The 20,934-nt window shown below is 40.7% G+C and overlaps 1 protein-coding gene across 1 annotated transcript in view; it reads left to right on the forward strand.

Moving 5' to 3' along the window:
- The first annotated feature begins 631 nt into the window (after positions 1-631).
- Positions 632-20,934, forward strand: part of LOC140727912 (rho GTPase-activating protein 6) — a 533,233-nt gene continuing 512,930 nt past the window's right edge. Inside the window, exon 1 of the mRNA XM_073045873.1 lies at positions 632-1,615. Within this exon, the coding sequence (XP_072901974.1) occupies positions 1,064-1,615 (552 nt within the window). The 5' untranslated portion in view covers positions 632-1,063. The remainder of the gene's footprint in view (positions 1,616-20,934) is intronic.

A 20,934-nucleotide genomic window follows, 5' to 3' on the forward strand; every position in this document is an offset into this window, starting at 1 on the left:
TTCACATGCGAAAAACATCATCTCGGATTCAACGCATCTACTCGAAGGGATCTTCTCCGATTTCATAGATTTGTACTTTCTAACCTCCTCGCTGGTCTCATGAGTAGCCATTTTAGGGCGAAAACAAACGGTTATTTCTATCTGAAATGCGTTTTCGCCTCTCTGTAATTTCAGTTCTCACGTGTCCACTCTTTCGCTAATACCCCTCTCCGTTTAATTCGCTTAGCTTGTCATTTTCCTGTATTGGTAAGCTGTTCATAACTGGTCTCCAGTCCTGATCGGTTTCAGGTACAGCTCAGTGCTTGGGTCCCCTGCTTCTGACACAGAAGTCTGAAACATCACCGCAGGGATTTCTGAGCTGACATCCCAATGTGGTACTTTTCGCGGGGCAGTATTTCAAGTTGCTCAGTCCATTTTGAAAAGGGCGTTTTAAACCAGCCGGTTTTTGTCGACAGACAGCAGCCAGAGGCAAACTACCTGTTCATTATCAGTTTAATGCTTGCTGCTGCCTCGGCAGCTCCAAAAACAAGGAAAACGCTGAAAAATGAGCAGGTTACACGAATGTCTTCGCTGTGGCTTCCTTCACGTTTGAGCCATTGGTTCAGTTTCCGCTGATCGCTGAAACGAGGTGACCTCTCGAGTCCCCCACCAGTTTTGTTACGTTTTCATGGACTTGGTTTGGGGTTTATATATCGATTGAACATTTTCTGACACGGCGTCTGTGCAGTTGCGCGAGGGTTAAGAGGGTGAATGGTTTGCCAAGTTTGAGTGGTGCGGATGTGAGTTGGTGTCGCTGGCTCGGGCTCTCCCCTCCCCTTGTCAGCTTCAGTTCCAGATTCGCCCGTGTCAATTTCAGTCACCGCGTGCAAGTGTCTTTCTGCTTCTCCGGGATCTGTCTCCTTCGAAGATGAGAGTGTCAGGTCGCCAGGACCCCGGACCGGTTTGCTACTGCAGCAGACCTAGTCTCCGAACAACCTGAGTTCCCCCTCCCTCCCTTCAAAGCACAGAACACCGCCGCAAGTCAAGCGCCGCTATCCGAGAGGAGAGCAAACTTGCTCCGAAGATGTCGACTCAAGGTCTATTTCAAGGTGGGGGCGGCAGCGGCGGCGGCGGCGGAGGATGGTTGAATGCCGTTTTGTTTTGCTCCTCGCCATCGGCCAAGACTATATCCAAAAGGAAATTGCGCCAGACCCGAAGTTTAGACTCCGCTATTACCCGAGGCTACGCGACCGATACTGAACTGGCGCAGGATGACTTTCATGTCCTGGGGTGTACCAGCCTGCGCTCCAAATACTCGAGCGCCAATAGCCCCACGTCTCCCCTCAGCTCTGCCGAGAGCTTGGCCAGCTCCCGGTCGCTGAGGTACAGGCACTGCTCCGCGGGAAGTGGCGCCACCAGCCCCCGTACTTCCCTAGAGAAATCCTTCTCCACTAACATCTGCAACGAATACGACCAGAGGGGGAGTGTAAAAAGAACTGCCGCCTGGGATCTCTCCTTCCTCCCCAGGAACCAGGGTCAGAACCTGGCCAGCAATACCTTCTTCTCTCCAAGGAGGTGGCTACAGAAGAAACCACACCAGCCCGATAGCCAGTCGTACATAGTTTGGAGGTCAGAGGTAGGAGTTCAAAATGGGATTCATACTCCATGGTAACAGAAAGAGAATGCAACCGAGAGATTTGATGTTTATGTCCTAAGTTGAGTTGCCTTGCTGCGGTGGGGTGGGTCGCTGACTTCATTCAGCATTTACATAAAAGCAGGATGAATTAATCCACAGCAGCCTGATGTCTTTGTACCACGTTCATCTGCTAACTGTTGCTATGTGCAGTGGCAGGTGCAGTTAGGAAGTTAACAACAGTTTTGTATTTTCAGCAATAAATTATAATCCTAGTGCACCCCCATATTAGAACTGAGATTTACTGTGATCAACTTGTGGTTTACTGACCTGTCTGCCTGTGCTCTCTGAATGATGATATCTCCATCAGGAAACGGAATCGAAGGGAATTCCTGTCTGCAGTATGGCAGGATCCATTGATCAGCCTGGGCACTGTCTTGGCATGTATCAGAAGACTGTCATTTCCACAGCTTGTGCTCAGTAACTTTTACAAGTGCTTTCTCACAACTAATTGAGCCCTGTATTTGGTAATCTATGTCAAATGTTTACTGATAGTACTTCACTTCAATGCCAGAACCTGTCTGCTGCTTATCAGGGTTATTGAGCACATAGTTTAACCTAGTGTTGCCCTGAGGGATGATGGTCGCATTTTATTTAAATTTCAAAATATATTTTATTGGTTTTATATATATATATTAGGTCAATGCAATTATATTGTGCTTATTGACTGTCTGTGTGAAATGACATGAGTTTGATAGTTGTCACCAAAAAATGATGTAGTCTTTGTCCCAGCTTCCACCATAGAATGGTGGTCAGCATGACGTTACTATAGCTTAGGCTGTCGGAGTTCAGAATTCAATTCCAGCAAGGAGCTTGTACCACCTGCCTGGGAACAAGTGGGTTTCCTCCCATTGCTCCGGTTTCCTCCCACAGTCCAGAGATGTACTGGTTAGTACATTAATTGCTCATTGTAAAATTAGGCCAGGGTTAAATAGGTGGGTTGCTGGGTGGTGTGGCTTGTTGAGCTGAAATAGCCCCTTCTGTGCTGTATCTCCAAATAAAATTAATATGAAATAAAATCAATAATATCAGTCAATTATTTAATTTATGATCCACCTACAGTTTTAACAAGCATAGTCCAGCTTCATATCAGTTCTAGTAAATGTATACTGTGATATCTTATGAAACAAACATCTTTTGTTTATCTCCTGAGTATGAGTTAAAAGTTCTCATTTGTGCTGTAGGGTTAGCTCATTCCCATGTTTGCATGGACTTTTCAAAGTATCATCATATCTCTTAGTCAAGATCGAAAGTGGGAGAAAATAGCCAAGGGTCACCTGTATTCAGAAGGAACCTATTTATAATAAAACATTTTTACACTGTAGCTTTGTTATGGCAGTTAATAAAATTAACTTTTAAATTTGTCATGAAATGCGATTGATTGATTGATTGTATTCTGATTATTTGAAAACATTTAAAGAGCAGTTCCCGTGCTAGAAAAGTATTCCAATTTTTTACATTAACTTTTATCAGGATATTATAATAAATGATTTTGCTTTCTTGATCCACCTGCCAGTTTTATGGGTCTGTTTCAGTATTGTTGCAGAATTTCAACAAGCTCTAAAGGTGGATCTAAACATACATGGTTTACCTACACAGACGATGCAAGACGCAGAACAAGCTTCAAAATTCTATGTAGAGGAAACATTCTGAATTCTAAACCCCCCCCCCCCCCAAAGAATGTGGGTATATAATAGTTCCTCTTATATTAACAAGGTACCTTAAAACTTTTCTCAGCTAATGGAGCATTGTTGAAGTGTCATCTAAAATAGTTCCAAAGATACCAGATTTACTGTAGATAGTGGTTAATGGATAAATCTAAGCCTTGGTACTGAGAGAATGCCCCTTTTACATGCATCTGAGAGAGAAGATAGGGCCTCAGTGTAATGTTTCAATTAAAAATGGCATCTCCAGAAGTACACTCCCTTAGCATAATGCTGATGTTTCAGCCTAGAATACATGCAGAAGTCTGGAATGGGATTTGAACCCATGACCTTGTATTGCACTTACTAAGTCCTACCTCAGCTATGTGGCAAAGTAATGTAGGTATGTGTTTGCTGTAGGTATGTAGGTACTAGCATCAAAGTAACTTAAACAATTTAAGTTAATAACCTTACATATCATTAAAGTTTATTAGCTAAAGTATAATATTTCTTTATTTTAGCTGCATACATCATTGAAATTCATTACTTAAGTTCAAGTTGGAGCGAAGTATTGCCATTGGTGAATAGCATAAACACTTTTGTAATGAACTATAGAAATCTATAAAAATGTTGTAATCGTGGTTTTAATGGGTTCTTAAAGTTGTGGCTGCATTAACAATCAAAATATAGCATTTTGAAATTCAGTGGTTGTGACAACCAGAAGAGCAGTACAGTGATGCCTCACAGGGCCAGGGACCTGTGCAATTCTGAGATCAGGTGTCATTTGTGTTGAGTTTGCATGTTTTCCCTGTGTTTCCTCCAGGCGTTCCATTTTTCTCCCAGATCCCAGAGGTGCACAAGTTGAAAGATTGATTGGTTATTGTAAATTGTTTCCAGTCTATAGGTAAGAGGTGGAATGTGGCAGGAGTTGATGTGGAAAGAATTTAAAAATGGGATTAAAGTAGAATTCCTGTAAATGAGCGCCTGGCATCTGGCATGGACTTGATGGGCCAAATGGCCCATTTCCATGCTGTACCTCTCTGACTCTGTGACTAATAAGATGAAATACGAGGCTGACTGACCTGTAAGGATCCATGACAAACATGGAGGGCATAATTTCAAAGTGTACAGATGACACAAAATGTGGAAGTGTAAAATAGGAGGGAAACAGAAGATACCTGGAGAAAGGATGGACACATGTCAGAATTAATTCACAGATTATTTACAGTATAAGTGGGTGTTAGGAAGGGTACTGAAATATCACTGGAAGCACCAGAATGAAAAGGCATGGGAGAGGAACACATTTGATTTCTATTTGAAGTAATCAGCAGAGACAGAAAGAACCAAATATCCTCCTCTTGATCCTTGAAACTTCCATACTTTTTTGAAATAGGTATAAAACTATGAGTTTATAAGACTGACAGTTAAGGATCCAAAAAAAAGCTTCGCCTTTGTTGTGTGATATTGCTTTACAACTAGTGTGGGTGTGTCAGTGCAGGAAAACCATCTGATGGTACTGCTGAACATACAGGTGAGCTGTGTTGGCCTTTGGGGCATGGATTGATTACCCCTCCATGGGGTAATCAGCCATTATTTTGTTGATGCAGCATGCTCCAGAATGCCTTTTAATGATGATAATAAACAATTTAAACAACACTAAGAGAAATTGTGACAACAGAAAAAAGTTGTAATCTTTGTGGTAGAAAATTATGTGTTTATATGTACCACACTTACCACAGATTGCCCATAATGATGCTATTTGGCTGAGTCCAAGTGTTAATTCATTCAAGGCTGTACATCAGAAGTTCAAGCCAGCACTGTTTTGGGTGGGATTGCACTAAAAACTGACAGTATTGAGAATAAACTTGAGGATATTCAGCCCAGTTTGGAAAAGTTGTGCTCTGAAATAGTTCTGTGATTCCGCTCTTTCACCCACTGTCTTGTAATTTTTCCATTTCAAATATATAAATCCCTTTTGAATTCATTTCCAGGCAGGGCACTCAAATCACTTCTGTCATGAAGTCTAGTTCCTCAGTTCTCCTCTGTAAATTAATTTAATTTTGTGCCTTTTGGTTCACTAAGTGGTCGGACGTGCCACCAGGTTTCCTGTTGCCACCTCTGAGATTTTGAGTGAAAATTTAAATAAAAACTAATCTATACTTCTGGAATACCATCAAATTCAAGCATTATTAATGGGATTAAACTACGGGCTTCTGTAATACAGTTGCTTTTCAGATGTCTTTGGGTTAAAAAGAAAATCAGAATGTAAGACACTGATATAAATAAACACATTCAAAATTCAAGCCAGTACACCTCTAACTGTGTAACCTGCATTACCAGGGAGGTTGTAGTTCTAGAGAGTGGTCCAGCACAGTTTTAAGTAACATGATGTTGAATCATTGTTTATTTTATTTTATTGAGGTATTGCGTGTAATAGGCCCTTCTGGCCCTTTGTGCCACACCACCCAGTAACCCCCAGTTTAATCCTAGCCAAGTCACAGGACAATTTACAATGACCAATTAACCTCCCAACCGGCACGTCTTTGGACTGAGTGAGGAAACTGGAGAACCCAGAGGAAAGCCACATGGTCACGGGAAGGACATGCAGACTCCTTACAGGCAGGGATGGGAATTGAACCGTCGGTCGCCTGTACTATAAACCGTTGTGCTAACCACTATGCTACCGTGCCACCCCAATTACGAATTGGGCCCGTGTCCAAGAGTGCAAGTTGAAAAAATCCATTTACATATTTAGCTTTATCACGAGAGAATAAGTTTTTGTAATGATTTGTGAATTCCGTGAAGGTGTACTTCCATTACCATAGTGTGGGGGTTTCCTGTTCTTCATTTGTAGAGCTTCAACGTGTGGTCATAGAAGTTGCGATAAATGTAATTTAATGTAAAAAAAAAATTCTTTTTGTAACCTAAAGGTTTTGTCCTTTATCAAAGGACACCTGCCATTTTCATCCAGGAGTTTAAAGCAATTTAATCAGTAGATGAACGGCAATATGTAGCATTGCAAAGGAAAAAACAGGTGTTCAAAGGATGGAAAGAGATCAATAGCACTAATGGGCTTTTGGTAGATCTTATTCTTGTCTTTCTTGGTGTGCTTCTAAGATAGGTGTAAAGTGTACACACAAAAAGGCACAGGGCATATTGAATGAGGCTGGAAATCCATAGTTGCCATTAGCATATAACATATGAAGCTGTGGCATTAATGCGTCCCCGGTGGAGGGAAAAAAGGATGATTGGTTGCCGTATCTTCCTGAAAACAGGTGTTTGGGAAAATAATGAAAGGGAGTAAGTATGGGGAGGCAGTGTTGATTAAAGAGAGAGCTGAAATTGGACAGAGATTACTGTATGTCTTGGACCATCAATGGCAGAGTATATGTGTATTGGGGGTAAGAAATATTAGAGGTGACTTTACACAGTTTGAAATATTTTGCAAGCCAATTGTGGAAAGGATATAAAGGAGCCATTTGGCAAAAATACTACAAGGATGTGTGAAAGTCATCTATCCTAATATAGACTGGTATTGTAACAATACAAGGGTTAAAGCAGGGTGGAGGAAATATTGAGCCATGCACAGGTAAACTTTCTTGATCAGTGTATTTTCAGCCCAAAAAGAATGAAAACTGCTGATTTTTTTTGGTGGCAAGCTAACTGGGGAAACATTTAATATCATCAGGTTTAAAATAGCAATGAAAAAGGAAATAGACAACTCTGTGTTTAAACTAATTAATTAATGACAAATCATAAACATAAGATGCAGAAAATCCAAAGCAACACACATAAAATGCTGGAGGAACTCAGCAGGTCAGGCAGCATCTATGGAAATGGATAGATAGTCGATGTTGCGGGTCGACTGTTTGTTCATTTCCATAGATGCTGCCTGATTTGCTCAGTTCCTCCAGCATTTCATGTGTGCTAATTAAGGTCTATTTCAATAGGATAAAATAAGATTTGGCCTTTGTAATAAAAATAATTTTATTTAAAAAAACAGGCAGGTAAAACTGTAAATGAAAACTAGCTAACTTTGGGGAGGAGATAGTTTGGGCAATAGTGGAGAAAGGGGAAAAGTCACAATTCCTTGAGTGATGTAAGAGATGAAGAGTAAAATGAGGCAGATTAAATAAAAATTTATGTCAAATGAGAACCAGGCTAATTATAGAAAAATCAGAGGGAAAATAAGATGGGAAGCAAGAAAGGCAAACAAGCAGGCTATGGAACAACTCCGTTAACCATGAAAGGGGTTTCCAGAATCTTCTATAGGCATATAAGTAATAAACAGGTGGAGGTGAATAGGGATAAAACAAAGATCTACTTAAAGAGAGAGAGAAACTAAATTGGAGAATTTGCATTGATCTTAACAAAAAATAAAGATGCTCTGGAATCTCATACGAGGCTCTTTAGGCTTTGCAAAAAAGTAAGCTGTTGGAGAAACTCAGTGGGTCAGGCAGAGGGATGGTTGATGTTTCAGGTCAAGACCTACATCAGGAGACTTTTGTGGCTATTAGGCTTGTTATTGGAGGGCCCTAGCAGCATGGATAGAAGTTTGGCTCAGTGATGGGACACAGAGAGTAGCTTTGAAAGGCTATTTTTACACTGGAGGAAAGAGAACAGCAATATTCCTCGGAGCTGGTAGTAGAAGCGCTATTTTCCTATATATATATTAATTATTTGGACTTTGGTAACTGGACACAATTCCCAAATTTGCAGAGGTAATAAACCTTTTAAGTGGAGTGTGCTGTGAGAAAGATTGCAACACATTTCAAGAGAAAATGGACAGATTGGTGGAATGGGTAGGTGTAGACAGTGATTAAATGCAGAAAGTTGCTGTGATCTATTTCATTCAGAAGAAGAGGCAATTCTCTGCCCTGGAAGACGTAATGCTAAAATAAGTGGTACTGAAGTATTTCAGTTAAGGTTGATTGTGCATAGTCAGTTCATTAAAATTGGCACAGTAGATGGATAATGCAGCTAAAAATATAAATAATACTTTCCTGATTTATACTGTAAAAGCAAGGGAGTCAAAATAAACAATTAAGCAGCTTGAGTGATAAAACACAATTGCATTTTTAAAAATCATTGCAATGAATAGCTTTTGTGAAATTGAAAAGGAGTACGGAGTACAAACGTTTATACTGCTCCTTTCATTTAACAATGGCAAAGATCACGTCCATTGCAATTTGGGAAGCGGCACTGTGCCAGAGGGTGGAAGCAGTTGAGAATGATTCATGATGTCGTTTTCTGTGACAGTCAGGAGGGAGACGATGCCCTCTGTTAATACCACAGTTAGTGTTGTCTTGAATCTGTCCATGATTACAGTATCTGTAATTTCCACTGGCACATCCTCATCTTTCCAGATATTGACATGAGATTGTGTCATAGGGATGTATGGCTCAGAAATGGGCCCATCTCCCCACTATATCCATCTGCACTAATCCCACTTGCCCACAATTGATCTGTCTTCTGCGCCCTGCCTATTCAAGTGTCTCGCTAAATGCCTCATAAATATAGTAATCATATCTAATTGCACCACCTTTCCTGAGAGTTCCTAATATTGCTATTCTTCATGTAAAATAAAAACTTATCCCCCAAACCAATTTAAACTTCATTCCACTCACCTTAAACCTAACCCCTCTTGTTTTGATACCCACAGCATGGGATATCAATTATGCTTATTTACCCTATTTATGCCTCCTGTAATTTTATATACCTCCATCAGGTCACCCTTCACTCCAGGGCAAACAAGCTCAACCTGTTGAATCTGTCCCTATAACTTAAGTCGTGCAATCCAGGCAACATTCGAATGAGCCTCTTCTGTAGTTTGGTCCAGTACACAGAAGTGTACACAGTACTCGAGTGAGGTTTAGCCAGTACTTTGCAAAGTTGTAATATAACATCCTAACTTCCATTTTCCATGCCTGCCCAAAGGCAAGCCTACTAAATGCCTTCTTCATCACACCTTCTACTTGTGTTGTCACTTTAAAGAAACTAAGTTCCTTTACACCAAGGTCCCTTTGATCATTAACATTCCTGAGTATTCTACCATTTATGTATTTGTCCTGCCTCTGTTTGACCTACCAAAATACGGTATATTATTTTGCACCTGTCAGGATTAAGTTCTACCTTCCAAAGCTCCATTCATATTTCCATCTGATCTGTATAGCCTTAGACAATCCTCCTCATTTTCCATAACACCACCAACTTCCATGTCATTGGCGAACTTACTGATCATTTATTCCACATTAACATCCAAGTTGTTAATGTATATCAGAAACAATAGATTCCAAATGCCAATCCCTACGATATCCCTCTGACAGCTAACTTCTAACGGGAAAAACAACCTTCCTCTACCACCCTCACCTTCCTCCTCTGACCAAGCTACATTTGGATCCAGTTTGTGTGTGTTGCTTGAATTTCCAGCATCTGCTGATTTCCTCGTGTTTGGATCCAGTTAGCTAGCTTACTTTGGATCCTGTACGTGTTTATCTTCTGAGCCAGCCTATCATGCAGGATGTTATTAAATGCCTTACGAAGATCAGATAGACAGCTTCTACTGCCCTTTGCTCATCTGCTTTGCTGGTTACCTCCTTAAAATTGAATCAAATCATTGAGACAGGATTTTCCTTGACAAAAACTATTCCTGATTTAGTCCCTCCCATTCCAAAATGTACAGAAATCCTATCTCTTAGAATTTTCTTCCATAGTTTTCCTCCTGCCGAAGTGTTGCTCACCTGGCTTATTCCTGCTGCACTTCCTAAATAAAGGAAAAACATTACTTTTCCATCAGTGGTTCTGATGCCTCATTCTCTGCTAACAAAGATGAAAAAGTCTCCATCAGGACCCCAGTTACTTTCTCTGTTGCTCCCCACAGCACCCTATGATAGATTTCATCTGGTTCTGTGGATGTGTTCAATGATATCTAATCCCTCTCCTTCAAAATGCTAACATGCATCAGTCTATCAACATAGCCTGCTGTGACCTCACTATTTCCCACGTCCTAGTCCCTGGCATAGCTATCTTCTCGTTTCTGATGTACTAGCAGAATGTCTTAGAATTCTCCTAAATCTTGTATTCTAGGGATATTTTATAGCCCTTATTTGGCTTTCTAATTTATTTCCTATATTCTCTCTTAAGCCCTCTGTATTCCTCCAGAGACTCATTTGATCCTAGTTGCCTATACCTGTCACATGTTGCTTTTTATTTCCTGATCCAACCTTCAATATCCTTTGTCATTCAGATGTCCCTAACCACGCCGTCTTTGCCTTTCAACTTGTTGAAGCATGCTGGCCTGTTTTCAAAGGCTCTCAATGTTAGGTGTCATTTAAAAGATATCCGCTTGTCAGATGTTGTATACTTATGTCTGAACTTCCCCTTCATTGGGTGTCAAAAATTCTGGATATCTTTAACTTCCAGGGCCTGGTTATTTTCTAGTTGGCATAATAGGCATCTGTTGGTCTCATGAGACCATGGATTTGCACCTTGGAAGGTTTCCAGGGCACAGGCCTGGGCAGGGTTGTATGGGAGACCGGCAGTTGTCCATGCTACAAGCCTTCCCCTCTCCATGCCACCGATGTTGTCCAAGGAAAGGGCACTAAGACCCAAGCAGCTCGGCACCAGTGTCGTCGCAGAGCAATGTGTTGTTAAGTGCCTTGATCAAGGACACAACACGCTGCCTCAGCTGAGGCTCAAACCAGTGACCTTCAGGTCACTAGACCTGATGCCTTATCCACTAGGTTATTAGTTGGCATATAGATGGCCTTTTCCACTTTTTTTTTGTCAGTAAAGTATGGTGGCAAAGCTCAGCTGAGCAGGTGGCTATGGGTCTGAGTTAAGTGCACACAACTGAAGAGATCTTTAACATGTTCCTTCCAGCAAGCAATAACTGCCTGTCTCTGCTTGGTAAGTTTACCTCAATTCTTGATTCTTTACGGATGGGATCTTGAGTTTGTGGGTCTTGACAACATATGTATCTAAACATGTCTTGACTACACTGTTGTCAACACAAGAGCAGAAAACCTGAGTTGTTTTGACATTTTTGGTTTGGACTCGCAGTGGATTGGGACTGAACCCTTTTGAATTCAGTGTTTAGACCACCACTGTGGTACAGTAGTTAAATTACTGGATTAACAACTGGAGTTTTGAACCAGCATACATTCCGGGGAATTTAAATTGAAGTAATTAAATAAGTAGTTCCTAGTTCTGGGCACAAACTTAGAAATGTGAAATCTTAAAGAGAGTGGATAATTGATTTATTTGAATGAATGCAGTCATGAGGGTCATTAGACAGACTGAAGAGGAGGCTGTAAGAGGGCTATTTAAAATCATTAAGGACCAAGTAGAGTAAAATTATTCATATTAGCAGAAAGAACCAACTAAAAATGAGAAGGGGTAAGATAGTTTTACCCCAGTTTGGAATGCATAGACAGTACTGTGTTGAGGTGAAGGTAGATTAAATTGTAGTGTTCAGGATTCACTGCTTAAAGGAAAACAATGCAGGGCCTTGGTCAGATAGCAGATAAGTGGTTCAAGTTAGTCTTCCCTTCCATCGGCCTAGCATAAACTTGACAGGTTGAATAGACTGCTTTCTTGCTAAGTCTTTCTGTGAATTAATGTTATTTTTGGCTTATTTGTGACTCCAGCCCAACTGAAGTGCAGCTGACCTAGCTGCTTGTTGAATTGGGCAGAACCATGCAGAACGGTTGTACATAAATACAAGCAGAAATGGGCAATGAAGGTCTACAGTGACCACATCCTGACCATGGGAAAGCAATGTTTTATATGTGTTCTCAGATGACACTGTTTCTATCTGTCTTGCTTGAAGCTCCTTAACCTCGTGGGTGGTGATGCATTGCAGGATCAATTCTAGGTGCTGGGCCAGGCAGCTTTAGCCAGAAAACAAGCACAACACAACTGTACATATGCCTTCACTGATGAGGAGTGTGATGGAGAGGGCAGAAGAAGACCTGGGAAAGAATCCTGGCATTCCAACCAGCACAAGCAGAGCCAAAGGGCATCAAGAGAACAATACCTTGGTAGATGCAGGGCCTGAGCTTTCAATGGGAAAGAAAAGATCCCCCACGCAATGCTTTACATTTCACTAATGAAATATTCACCGACCCAAGACTGTCTCAATGATGTGTTGCTAAGCTTTACAGCTGAAGTCTAGAGGATGTATTTAACATCTGTCCATTACCGTGCTCATGGAAAACAAAGGTGATCTCTGACGCACGTCTTGTTGGGCTTGTGGTGGAGATGAACACTGTTGAACTTAGCCTCCAGACCACCATGGAGATGTAGTGGTTAAATTACTGAGTTAGCAGCCGGAGCTGTGGGCCTTGGGTCCTGAGGTGTAAGTCTAAAGCCCACCACAGCAGGAGGGGAGTTTAAATTCAGGTAATTAATTAAAATTTGGAATTTTTTTAGAAGTCAGGCTCAGTGCAATTAACCATGAAAGTACTGGAATCTTATGGAATTTACTTGCTTCATGGTAATAAGTGAGCAGGTTTGCTTCTGCCCATTATTACCCAGTAAGGCAATTTGACTCTAGGTACATCAAGTGCTTAACCTCAACTGTCTCCTCCATTCAGAGATAAAGGAGGATGGAGAATAAAGGTTGATATTGGAAATAATGCCCACATCTTCTGTATGAACATTTTAAAAAGTATACTCTCTTTGTACTAACACTACTGCTGTACATTAACTGTTCTGTTGTACATACTATTTATTACAAATTACTATAAATTGCACATTCAGAGAGAGATGCAATGTAAAGATTTTTACTCATGTACATGAAAGACAAAAGAAATAAAGTCAATTCAATTCAATTTTTTGCAAAGTGTTGTAATCCACCATTATGGTAAATCACACCAATATCATGATTGCCATTGTGCCTTGATTTTAATTGAGACAGAAAATACTTAAGGAGTCTACCAATGCTTTTAGCCCTAACAAGGCAAGGCTCATGAGTCTTCTAGTGCTTCATACAATTAAACATATTACGAGGGGTGATTGATAAGTTTGTGACCTAAAGTAGAAGGCGTCAGTTTCAGAAAACCTAGCACATTTATTTTTCAACATAGTCCCCTCCTACATTTACACACTTAGTCCAGCGGTCATGGAGCATACGGATCCCTTCTTTGTAGAAGTCGGCGTCTTGGACCTCCAGAAGTGGTCGACAACAGGGGTGATTGATAAGTTTGTGGCCTAAGGTAGAAGGAGATGAGTTATTAACTTCAAATTTTCTGCATAATCATGCAAAGAGTTTAACTGCACATGCATGTAACAAGAGCTGTATAACTCATCTCACTCTTTCAAGCAATTAGGGACAACAATCATTTAGGTCAACCTGGGTCCTGGAAATGCAAAAGTGAAAGCACGGACATAGAAAATCACCTTAAAGGTTTACAAAAGAGTGGTTTGTGTACTGTGAAGCTTGTTGGCAATATTCTTGAGAAAGCATGATGAGCTGCCTTAACACGATAATGCCAGATCAGTCTTGACATGGAATTGATGACACTATTAATTTTAAAGAGAACCCTTATCCTATAGAATGGGAAGGTGTTAAATTTAAGTTATTTGTCTTTAGTGTTTTACTGCTTTTGAAGCACTTCATTGTGTTTTAATAAACTTTTATGATTTTTTAAAATAATTAATAATGTTGAAATCAATTTTATTAAGTTTTAAATATTGGTAGAATAATATAGTGCAGGATGGGCCTTTCTGGCCCTTTGAGCCTCAACACCCAGCACCCACTGGTTTAACCCTAGCTTAATCACAGATCAATTCACAATGTCCGATTATCCTACTAAGCGGTCTGTCTTTGGACGCGGGAGGAAACTGGAGCACCTGGAGAAAACCTACTCAGACATGGGAAGGAGCATACAAGCTTGCTTACAGAGAAGGCTGGAATTGAACTTTGAACTCCAACCCTCCGAGTGTTCCGCTAACTGCTATGCCATCACGGCGCCCCAATTGTTTATAGACTTCTGAAAACTCTCATGGCTTTGACAGAAGTAAAACTCAGCCCTCCATCTTTGGCTTCTTTCAAAGCTATGGAAGAGCAGGGCTGAGTCATCTGCTGCCAGAGGCTCAGTTGCCTCAGATTTTGCCACCGGATTCCAAAAAGGCCTGTGCATCTGGCCCCAGAGAATGTATGCAGTGGGGAGTCATGGCTGACAAATCTGAGCAGCAGAATGAGTCCAAGAAGCTTCAACTCACTTCACACCAGACCCAATGTGCATGAAGGACTCTGTATTCCTGAAACCCACAACAGATACTGTACGATGTATTGTAAAAGTATTCAGCCCCAACCCATTGTCCACATAAATCAGTATTACAATGGGATTTTGCTCAATGTAACTGAGAATTTCTATTTGTGAATCACATGCTCCTTTTTTCACAGTTGAGCCCAAAAAAAGGGAAAATGGTAAAGCATGAAAAACTAAAAGTTCACAAACTGAAATATCAGAAGTATTTATCCCCTTTGCTCAGTACTTAAGTGAACTACCTTTCACAGCTATTACAGCCAGTAGTCTTTTTTGGATAAATCTCAATTAGTTTTGCATAATGTGATGGAATAAGATTTTCCCATCCCTCCTTGCAAAATTGCTCAAGCTGTGCAAGGTTAGTTGGGGATCAGCAGTGGACAGCAATCCTGAGGTCTTCCCAGAGATGTTTGATTGGGTTTAGTTCAGGATTCTGACTAGGCCACTCAAGGACTTCGATTTTCGACATTTGAAACCACTCCATGATTGCTCTGGCAGTGTGCCTTGGGTCATTGTCTTTCTAAAAGGCAAACTTCCTCCTCAATTTAAGTTTTCTGGTAGAAGCTAGTAGGTTTTTATTCAGGATATCTCTGTATTTAGCAGCGTTAATCTTCCCATCAATCCTGACCAGTTTTCCAGTCCCTTTGCTGAAAAGCATCCACATAACGTGATGCTACCTCCACTATACTTTACAGCAGGGATGGTGTTATGTGGCTGATGCACAGTATTAGATTTATGCCACACATACTGCTTAGAGTTGAGGTCAAAAAGTTCCACGTTAGTCTCATCTGACCACAAGACCTTCTTCCACATCTTTACAGTATCTTCTCAGCGACTCTTTGCAAAGTCTTTTTTACGGCAAGTATATGTTTTTATTTTTAGCCAGGGCTTCTTCTTTACCACTTTTCCATAAGTACCCTTTTTGTGCAAGGCCTTTGAGATTGTGGACCGTGAACTTCTGCTCAGATTGACTCTTGGTATCACTGTAGTTTCTCTTACAAATGCCAATCTTCTCTGGTGACTAAATTTAGAGGGGTGGCCAGACCTAGGCAGCGTGACTGTGGTTTCATAATTTTTCCACTCTTTCACAATGGACTGCAGTGAGCTCCAAAGTATGTTCAGTGCCTTTGAGGTGGCCTTGTACCCTTCCCCAGATTTGTACTTCTCTATTATCATTTCCCTAATTTTCCTTGAGTGCTCTTTTGGCTTCATTTTGGTTGGTCAGTTGATAATCTACCATAGTGTTGGACCTTGCAGAGGGAGGGGGTATTTATTCAGGTGACCCTCCAATTTTCTATCTCTACAAGTTGTGTGACTTGGTAAGGTAGTATATGGTAATGTAGCTGAGGAAAGTTAGCGTGGTAATTACAAAGGGGATGAATACATTTACAGCCTCACTATTTTAGTTTTTAATTTTTAGTAAGTTGTTGACAGGTTTTGGAATTTTCTTTTGATTTGACATGATGCACAGCATTTTGTAGATTAGCTCAACAAATCCTACTTCAATATATTTTAAATTTAGAAAAGGAGGCAGTAAAATGTGAAATTAGTTGTAGGGGCTGAGTACTTTTTCAAGGCACTGCGTAACATGTTCATTCTGTGTAAGTCAGTGAGCACAGTGAAGGATTAATATATGTTTGTTTAATAGGAGGGTTCTGATGTGTTTAATACTCCCGTTTCATGTCAATTATCCAAACTAAACTTCCGAAAATCAAAATAGTTTTATTCTCTGAGATGATTGGAATGGTTATGAAATGCACATGATTTGCTTTCAAGGCAGCTGCAGAAATTCCAGAAAAAAACTGGAGAGATACAGAAAGCAAGTCAATGTTGATTACCATGGGGTAGTCTCGGAAGGAAAGTAAAGAATTACAGTTCGTCAGATTTCATACAGGCTTTGTACAGTTTGTACTATTTCAATGGTGAACTGAGAATTTTTTTTGAAAATGATAAGCGTAGCTATGTTCATCAGTAAATAAGCAGGTTTATTTATATATTTATGCTAATCTGAGATTTTTATGAGGACACTAAACAAGTCTAATTCAGTGGCCATGTTATGTTTCTGAATGGAATGGTTGCAGGAAGATTAGGATGAAGAGTCAGTTTGACATTGTTGATTTCATTGTAAAATTGTAAACTTCCCTTGCTCCCATGGTCCACACTTCCCTCCTGTCAGATTCCTTCTTCTTCAGCCCTTGACCTTCCCAACCCACCTAGCTTCACCTATCACCTTCCAGCTAGCCTCTTTCCCCTTCCTCCCCTTTTTATTACTCCAACTTCCCCCTTCCTTTTCAGTCCTAAAGAAGGGTCTCAGCCCAAGATGTCTGCCTGAGTTCCATGGTGCTTTGGATTTCTAGCATCTGCAGACTTTCTTGTGTTCATTGTAACTCGCTATTCTCCAATTACTAGTGATTGTTAGTGTGGACACATTGGGCTGAATGGCCTGTCTCTCTCCCTGACTCTAACCTTGATGCAAATGACCTAAAGTAATTGTTTATTTACAACATTTTAACAAAAAGAGAAATGTGAGGTTTTACAAGTTCCAGTGGTTGTTACTTGCAGTCTACTTTGCATGAGTGAACTTACTTATCGTGTGCCACATGTCTAGGGGGAGTTAGAAGGATGGGATGAGCCAGTCAATTAAAGACTATGCCAGGGAGTGGCTTTGTTTGTTGGAGAGGAACTGCCTCAGTCAGTGATCTGTGAATTAGTGGAGACTAAATATATCCCTTAATCTTTTGATGATTGTGATAGTATTTATACAACTGGGTAACATTTAGTTTATTAAAGCTATTCTTGTGAATTGAAAGGTTTGTGCTGTGTAGGGTTTTCCAGCAACTTCATCTCTTGTTTCAAATGTTCTCAGTGGAGTGTGCCTTACAATCAGATGTATTTCCAACACTTTTCAGTTTTGAAACTTCTTATCCGTCACTGGTAATGTTATGTGGTGTGGCGTAATTGCTTATTGTACTAAATGCAAGTTGTTTTTTTTTCGAGTTACAGCGCAGAATAGGACTTTCCAGCCCTTCGAGTGCCCCCCCCCCTCCAGCAATCCCTCGATTTAATCTAGCCTCACCAAAGGGCAATTTACAACGACCAATTAACCTACCACCTGGTACGCCTTTGGAGGAAACCGGAGCACCCAGAGGAAATCCACACGGTCATGGGGAGAACGTACAAACTCCTTACAGGCAGCGATGGGAATTGAACCCGGGTCACCTGTACTGTAAAGTGTGTGCTCACCACTAGCTACCGTAATTCAGATTGGAGACTTGGGGCCAGGAGCCATGCCACGAGTGATAAGTGTGAATCTGTTTGGTTAATAGTCTAGAATATAACTAGTTGAAGGCTGATTGCCATTGGTTTTGGAATCTGATGGATGGTCAAAGGAATCTCTGCAATTTCTTCACCAGGGATTCTAAAACGTTAGTGTTTAAATAACAAATACTTCAATTATTTTTCTGCTGGAAACAAAGAATAATGTTGGATAAGTACTATATATATCTGGATGCATACAAATGGAGATGAGCCATTGACATTTATTACAAACCCATTGATTCCTACAGCTATTCTGACTAAACCTCCTCCCACCCCATAACTTACAAGGCTGCCAACCCCTTTTCTCAGTTCCTCTGTCTCTTTTGCATCTATTTAGAGATACAACACGCTAGCAGGACCTTCATCTCAACAAGCCCATGATGCCTAATTACAACACTGTGACCAATTGACCTACTAACCCATAACCCCTTTTTGAATTTGGGAGGAAACCAGAGCACCTGGAGGAAACCATACAGTCATGGGGAGAGTGGTGGAATTGGACCCAGATCGCCGGTGCCATAATAGCATTACGCTAATCACTAGGTCACTGTGCCACCCCTCATGATGTGACTTACCACTCATAGCCATTCAAGATGCCCTCTTTTTTCAGAGAATAGAGTTACCCCCCACCCCACCTTCCAATGCAATTGATGGAGCCCTCAACCACATCTCGTCTAATTTCTGCAATTTTGCCCTCACTCCATTTCTCCCCCACACCCCCACCCCAGCAGAACAAGGTCAAGTTTCCCTCGTCCTCACCAGCCAGTGCATATTGTTTGCAGCTTCTGTAGCCTGCAACGGAATCAAGAGCGTGTTGCCGGAAGTTGGAGAATGTGCGACTGAGCCCGGAAGGCTGTGTGGTGTGTCCAGGTAGAAAATACGGCATTGTTCTTGTGCTTGCTCTGGACCTCATTGGCCTGCGGATCAGACAGAAAGGCCAAGAATAGGAGTGAGATGGTGAGTAAAGGTTGTAGGCCATGGGAGGCTCAGGATCACCTCGGCAGACTGGATGTTGATGCTTTGGCATCTTTCTGCATTTAAATTCTCTTTATGCTAAACTGTCTAACTGTCTGCCTGCTGGATTTGGCCATGACCATCTTATGATGAGAGAGAAGGAGAGAGAGAGAGGAGAGGGAGGGAGGGAGGGAGGGAGGGAGGGAGGGAGAGAGAGAGAGAAAGAGAGAGAGAGAGAGAGAGAGAGAGAGAGAGAGAGAGAGAGAGAGAGAGAGAGAGTGAGAGAGATAAGAAGTAGTACTGGAACTTACAGTGTTGAACCATCATAAATATAACAGTACTGCTTGCTGTATAATTTAACTAATCTTTATTGCATTGACACTGGAAGAAAATCTGAGGAGTTTCCATTGATGTTTTGCAACTCTGAAGATTCAATTGAAAATTATTCTGGTACCAAAGCCTCAGTATCAGTCCATTATATTAGCGGCCACAGAGCACAGCATCCAGGGCAGTCTTCATAGACTTAGTGCCATGGAAAGGGGAGTGAACATCATGGGAGAGCGCGCCATATCTTGAATATCCTTAAAAAAAACTGAATTATTTTTACAAATGGTGGGCTGATATTTAACCTTTCCATCTGCTCCTGGTTCTGCGATTCCAAAACCAACTGAGAGCAGGCTGTGGAAAGACAAAAATCCCTTCCATCTTGTGATTATCTACAAAACTTGATTAATAATAGACTTTGCATGTCTTGTGGTTAGAATTTGCATTTTTAGAATTGGTGGTTGTGCCAAGGTAGTACACTGTAAATCCTGGAAATGACTGGTTTCTAATGACCTAATGCCTTCCTTGCACAGGTGCCAGACACTAACACACACTTATTATTCTAGAAATATAATTGTGAAAAGTCAGACACATCTATTATCAAGCTGTCAAAGAAAATGCACATCATCCTTATTAGATTAACACAAATATGACATTTACCAATGTTAGCCAAAAAAAGATGCTTGCATAACATGTAAGGTTTCCAATAATCAAGAGGATATTAATAATGTTTACCAACTCTATCCATTAATTATAATTACTTTTCACACAGAAATGTATTCTCATACTGGTGATGTTGCTAACTAAAGTAATTTTGTTAACTTTTGATCTAAAGTACATAGACCCATTTTAACACACATCAAACAGGTTGGTGAATTGTTTGCCCATGTTATCAAATGTTGGAATAAAATTTGACACTAGCTTTGACAACTTTCAGTTTGTCAAAGCAAGTCTTATCTAATTTATTATTTAGATAGCTTTTGTTGCCATAAAGGTAAAGGCTTTTTATTAATAAAGTAATAATTCCATTTAATCCACAGTTAAATTTGAAATACACTCAGTAGCCACTTTATTAAGTACACTGTACACATGCTCGTTAAAGCAAATATTTAATCAGCCAATAATGTGGCAGCAAGTAAAGGCATAAGAGCATGCAGGCCTGGTCAGAAGGTTCAGTTGTTGTTCAGAGCAAACTTCAGAATGGGGAAGAAATGTGATCTAAGTGATTTTGACTACGAAATGATTGTTGGTGCCAGATGGGGTGGTTTGAGTATCTCAGAAACTGTCTGCTGGAATTTTCATGAACATCAGCCTCTAGAGTTTACAGAGAAAGTTGCAAAAAACCCCCCAAAAAAACCTCCTGTGAATGGCAGTTCTGTGTGAAAAATGCCTTGTTAATAAGAGAGGTCAGAGAAGAATGGCCAGACTGGTTTAAGCTGACAGGAAGGTGACAGTAACTCAAATAACCGCATGTTACAACTGTAGTGTGCAGAAGAGCATCTCTGAATGCACAACATGTCAAACATTGAAGTGAATGGTCCACAGTCATAGAAGACCACAAATATACACTCAGTGGTCATTTTATTAGGTACAGGGTGTACCTAATAAATAGGCCACTGCATGTGTATTTTTAATAGACCTATACTTATTAAGTGCTATTGCTCCCTCTGCATTTTCAGGCTGAGTAAATGAATCTTTTCTAAGAAATCAGAGACCGTATAATCCCAGTTTTAACTTAATCAAGCCAGTC

The sequence above is a fragment of the Hemitrygon akajei genome, chromosome 5 (genome assembly GCF_048418815.1).
Source record: "Hemitrygon akajei chromosome 5, sHemAka1.3, whole genome shotgun sequence".
Lineage (NCBI taxonomy): Eukaryota > Metazoa > Chordata > Chondrichthyes > Myliobatiformes > Dasyatidae > Hemitrygon > Hemitrygon akajei.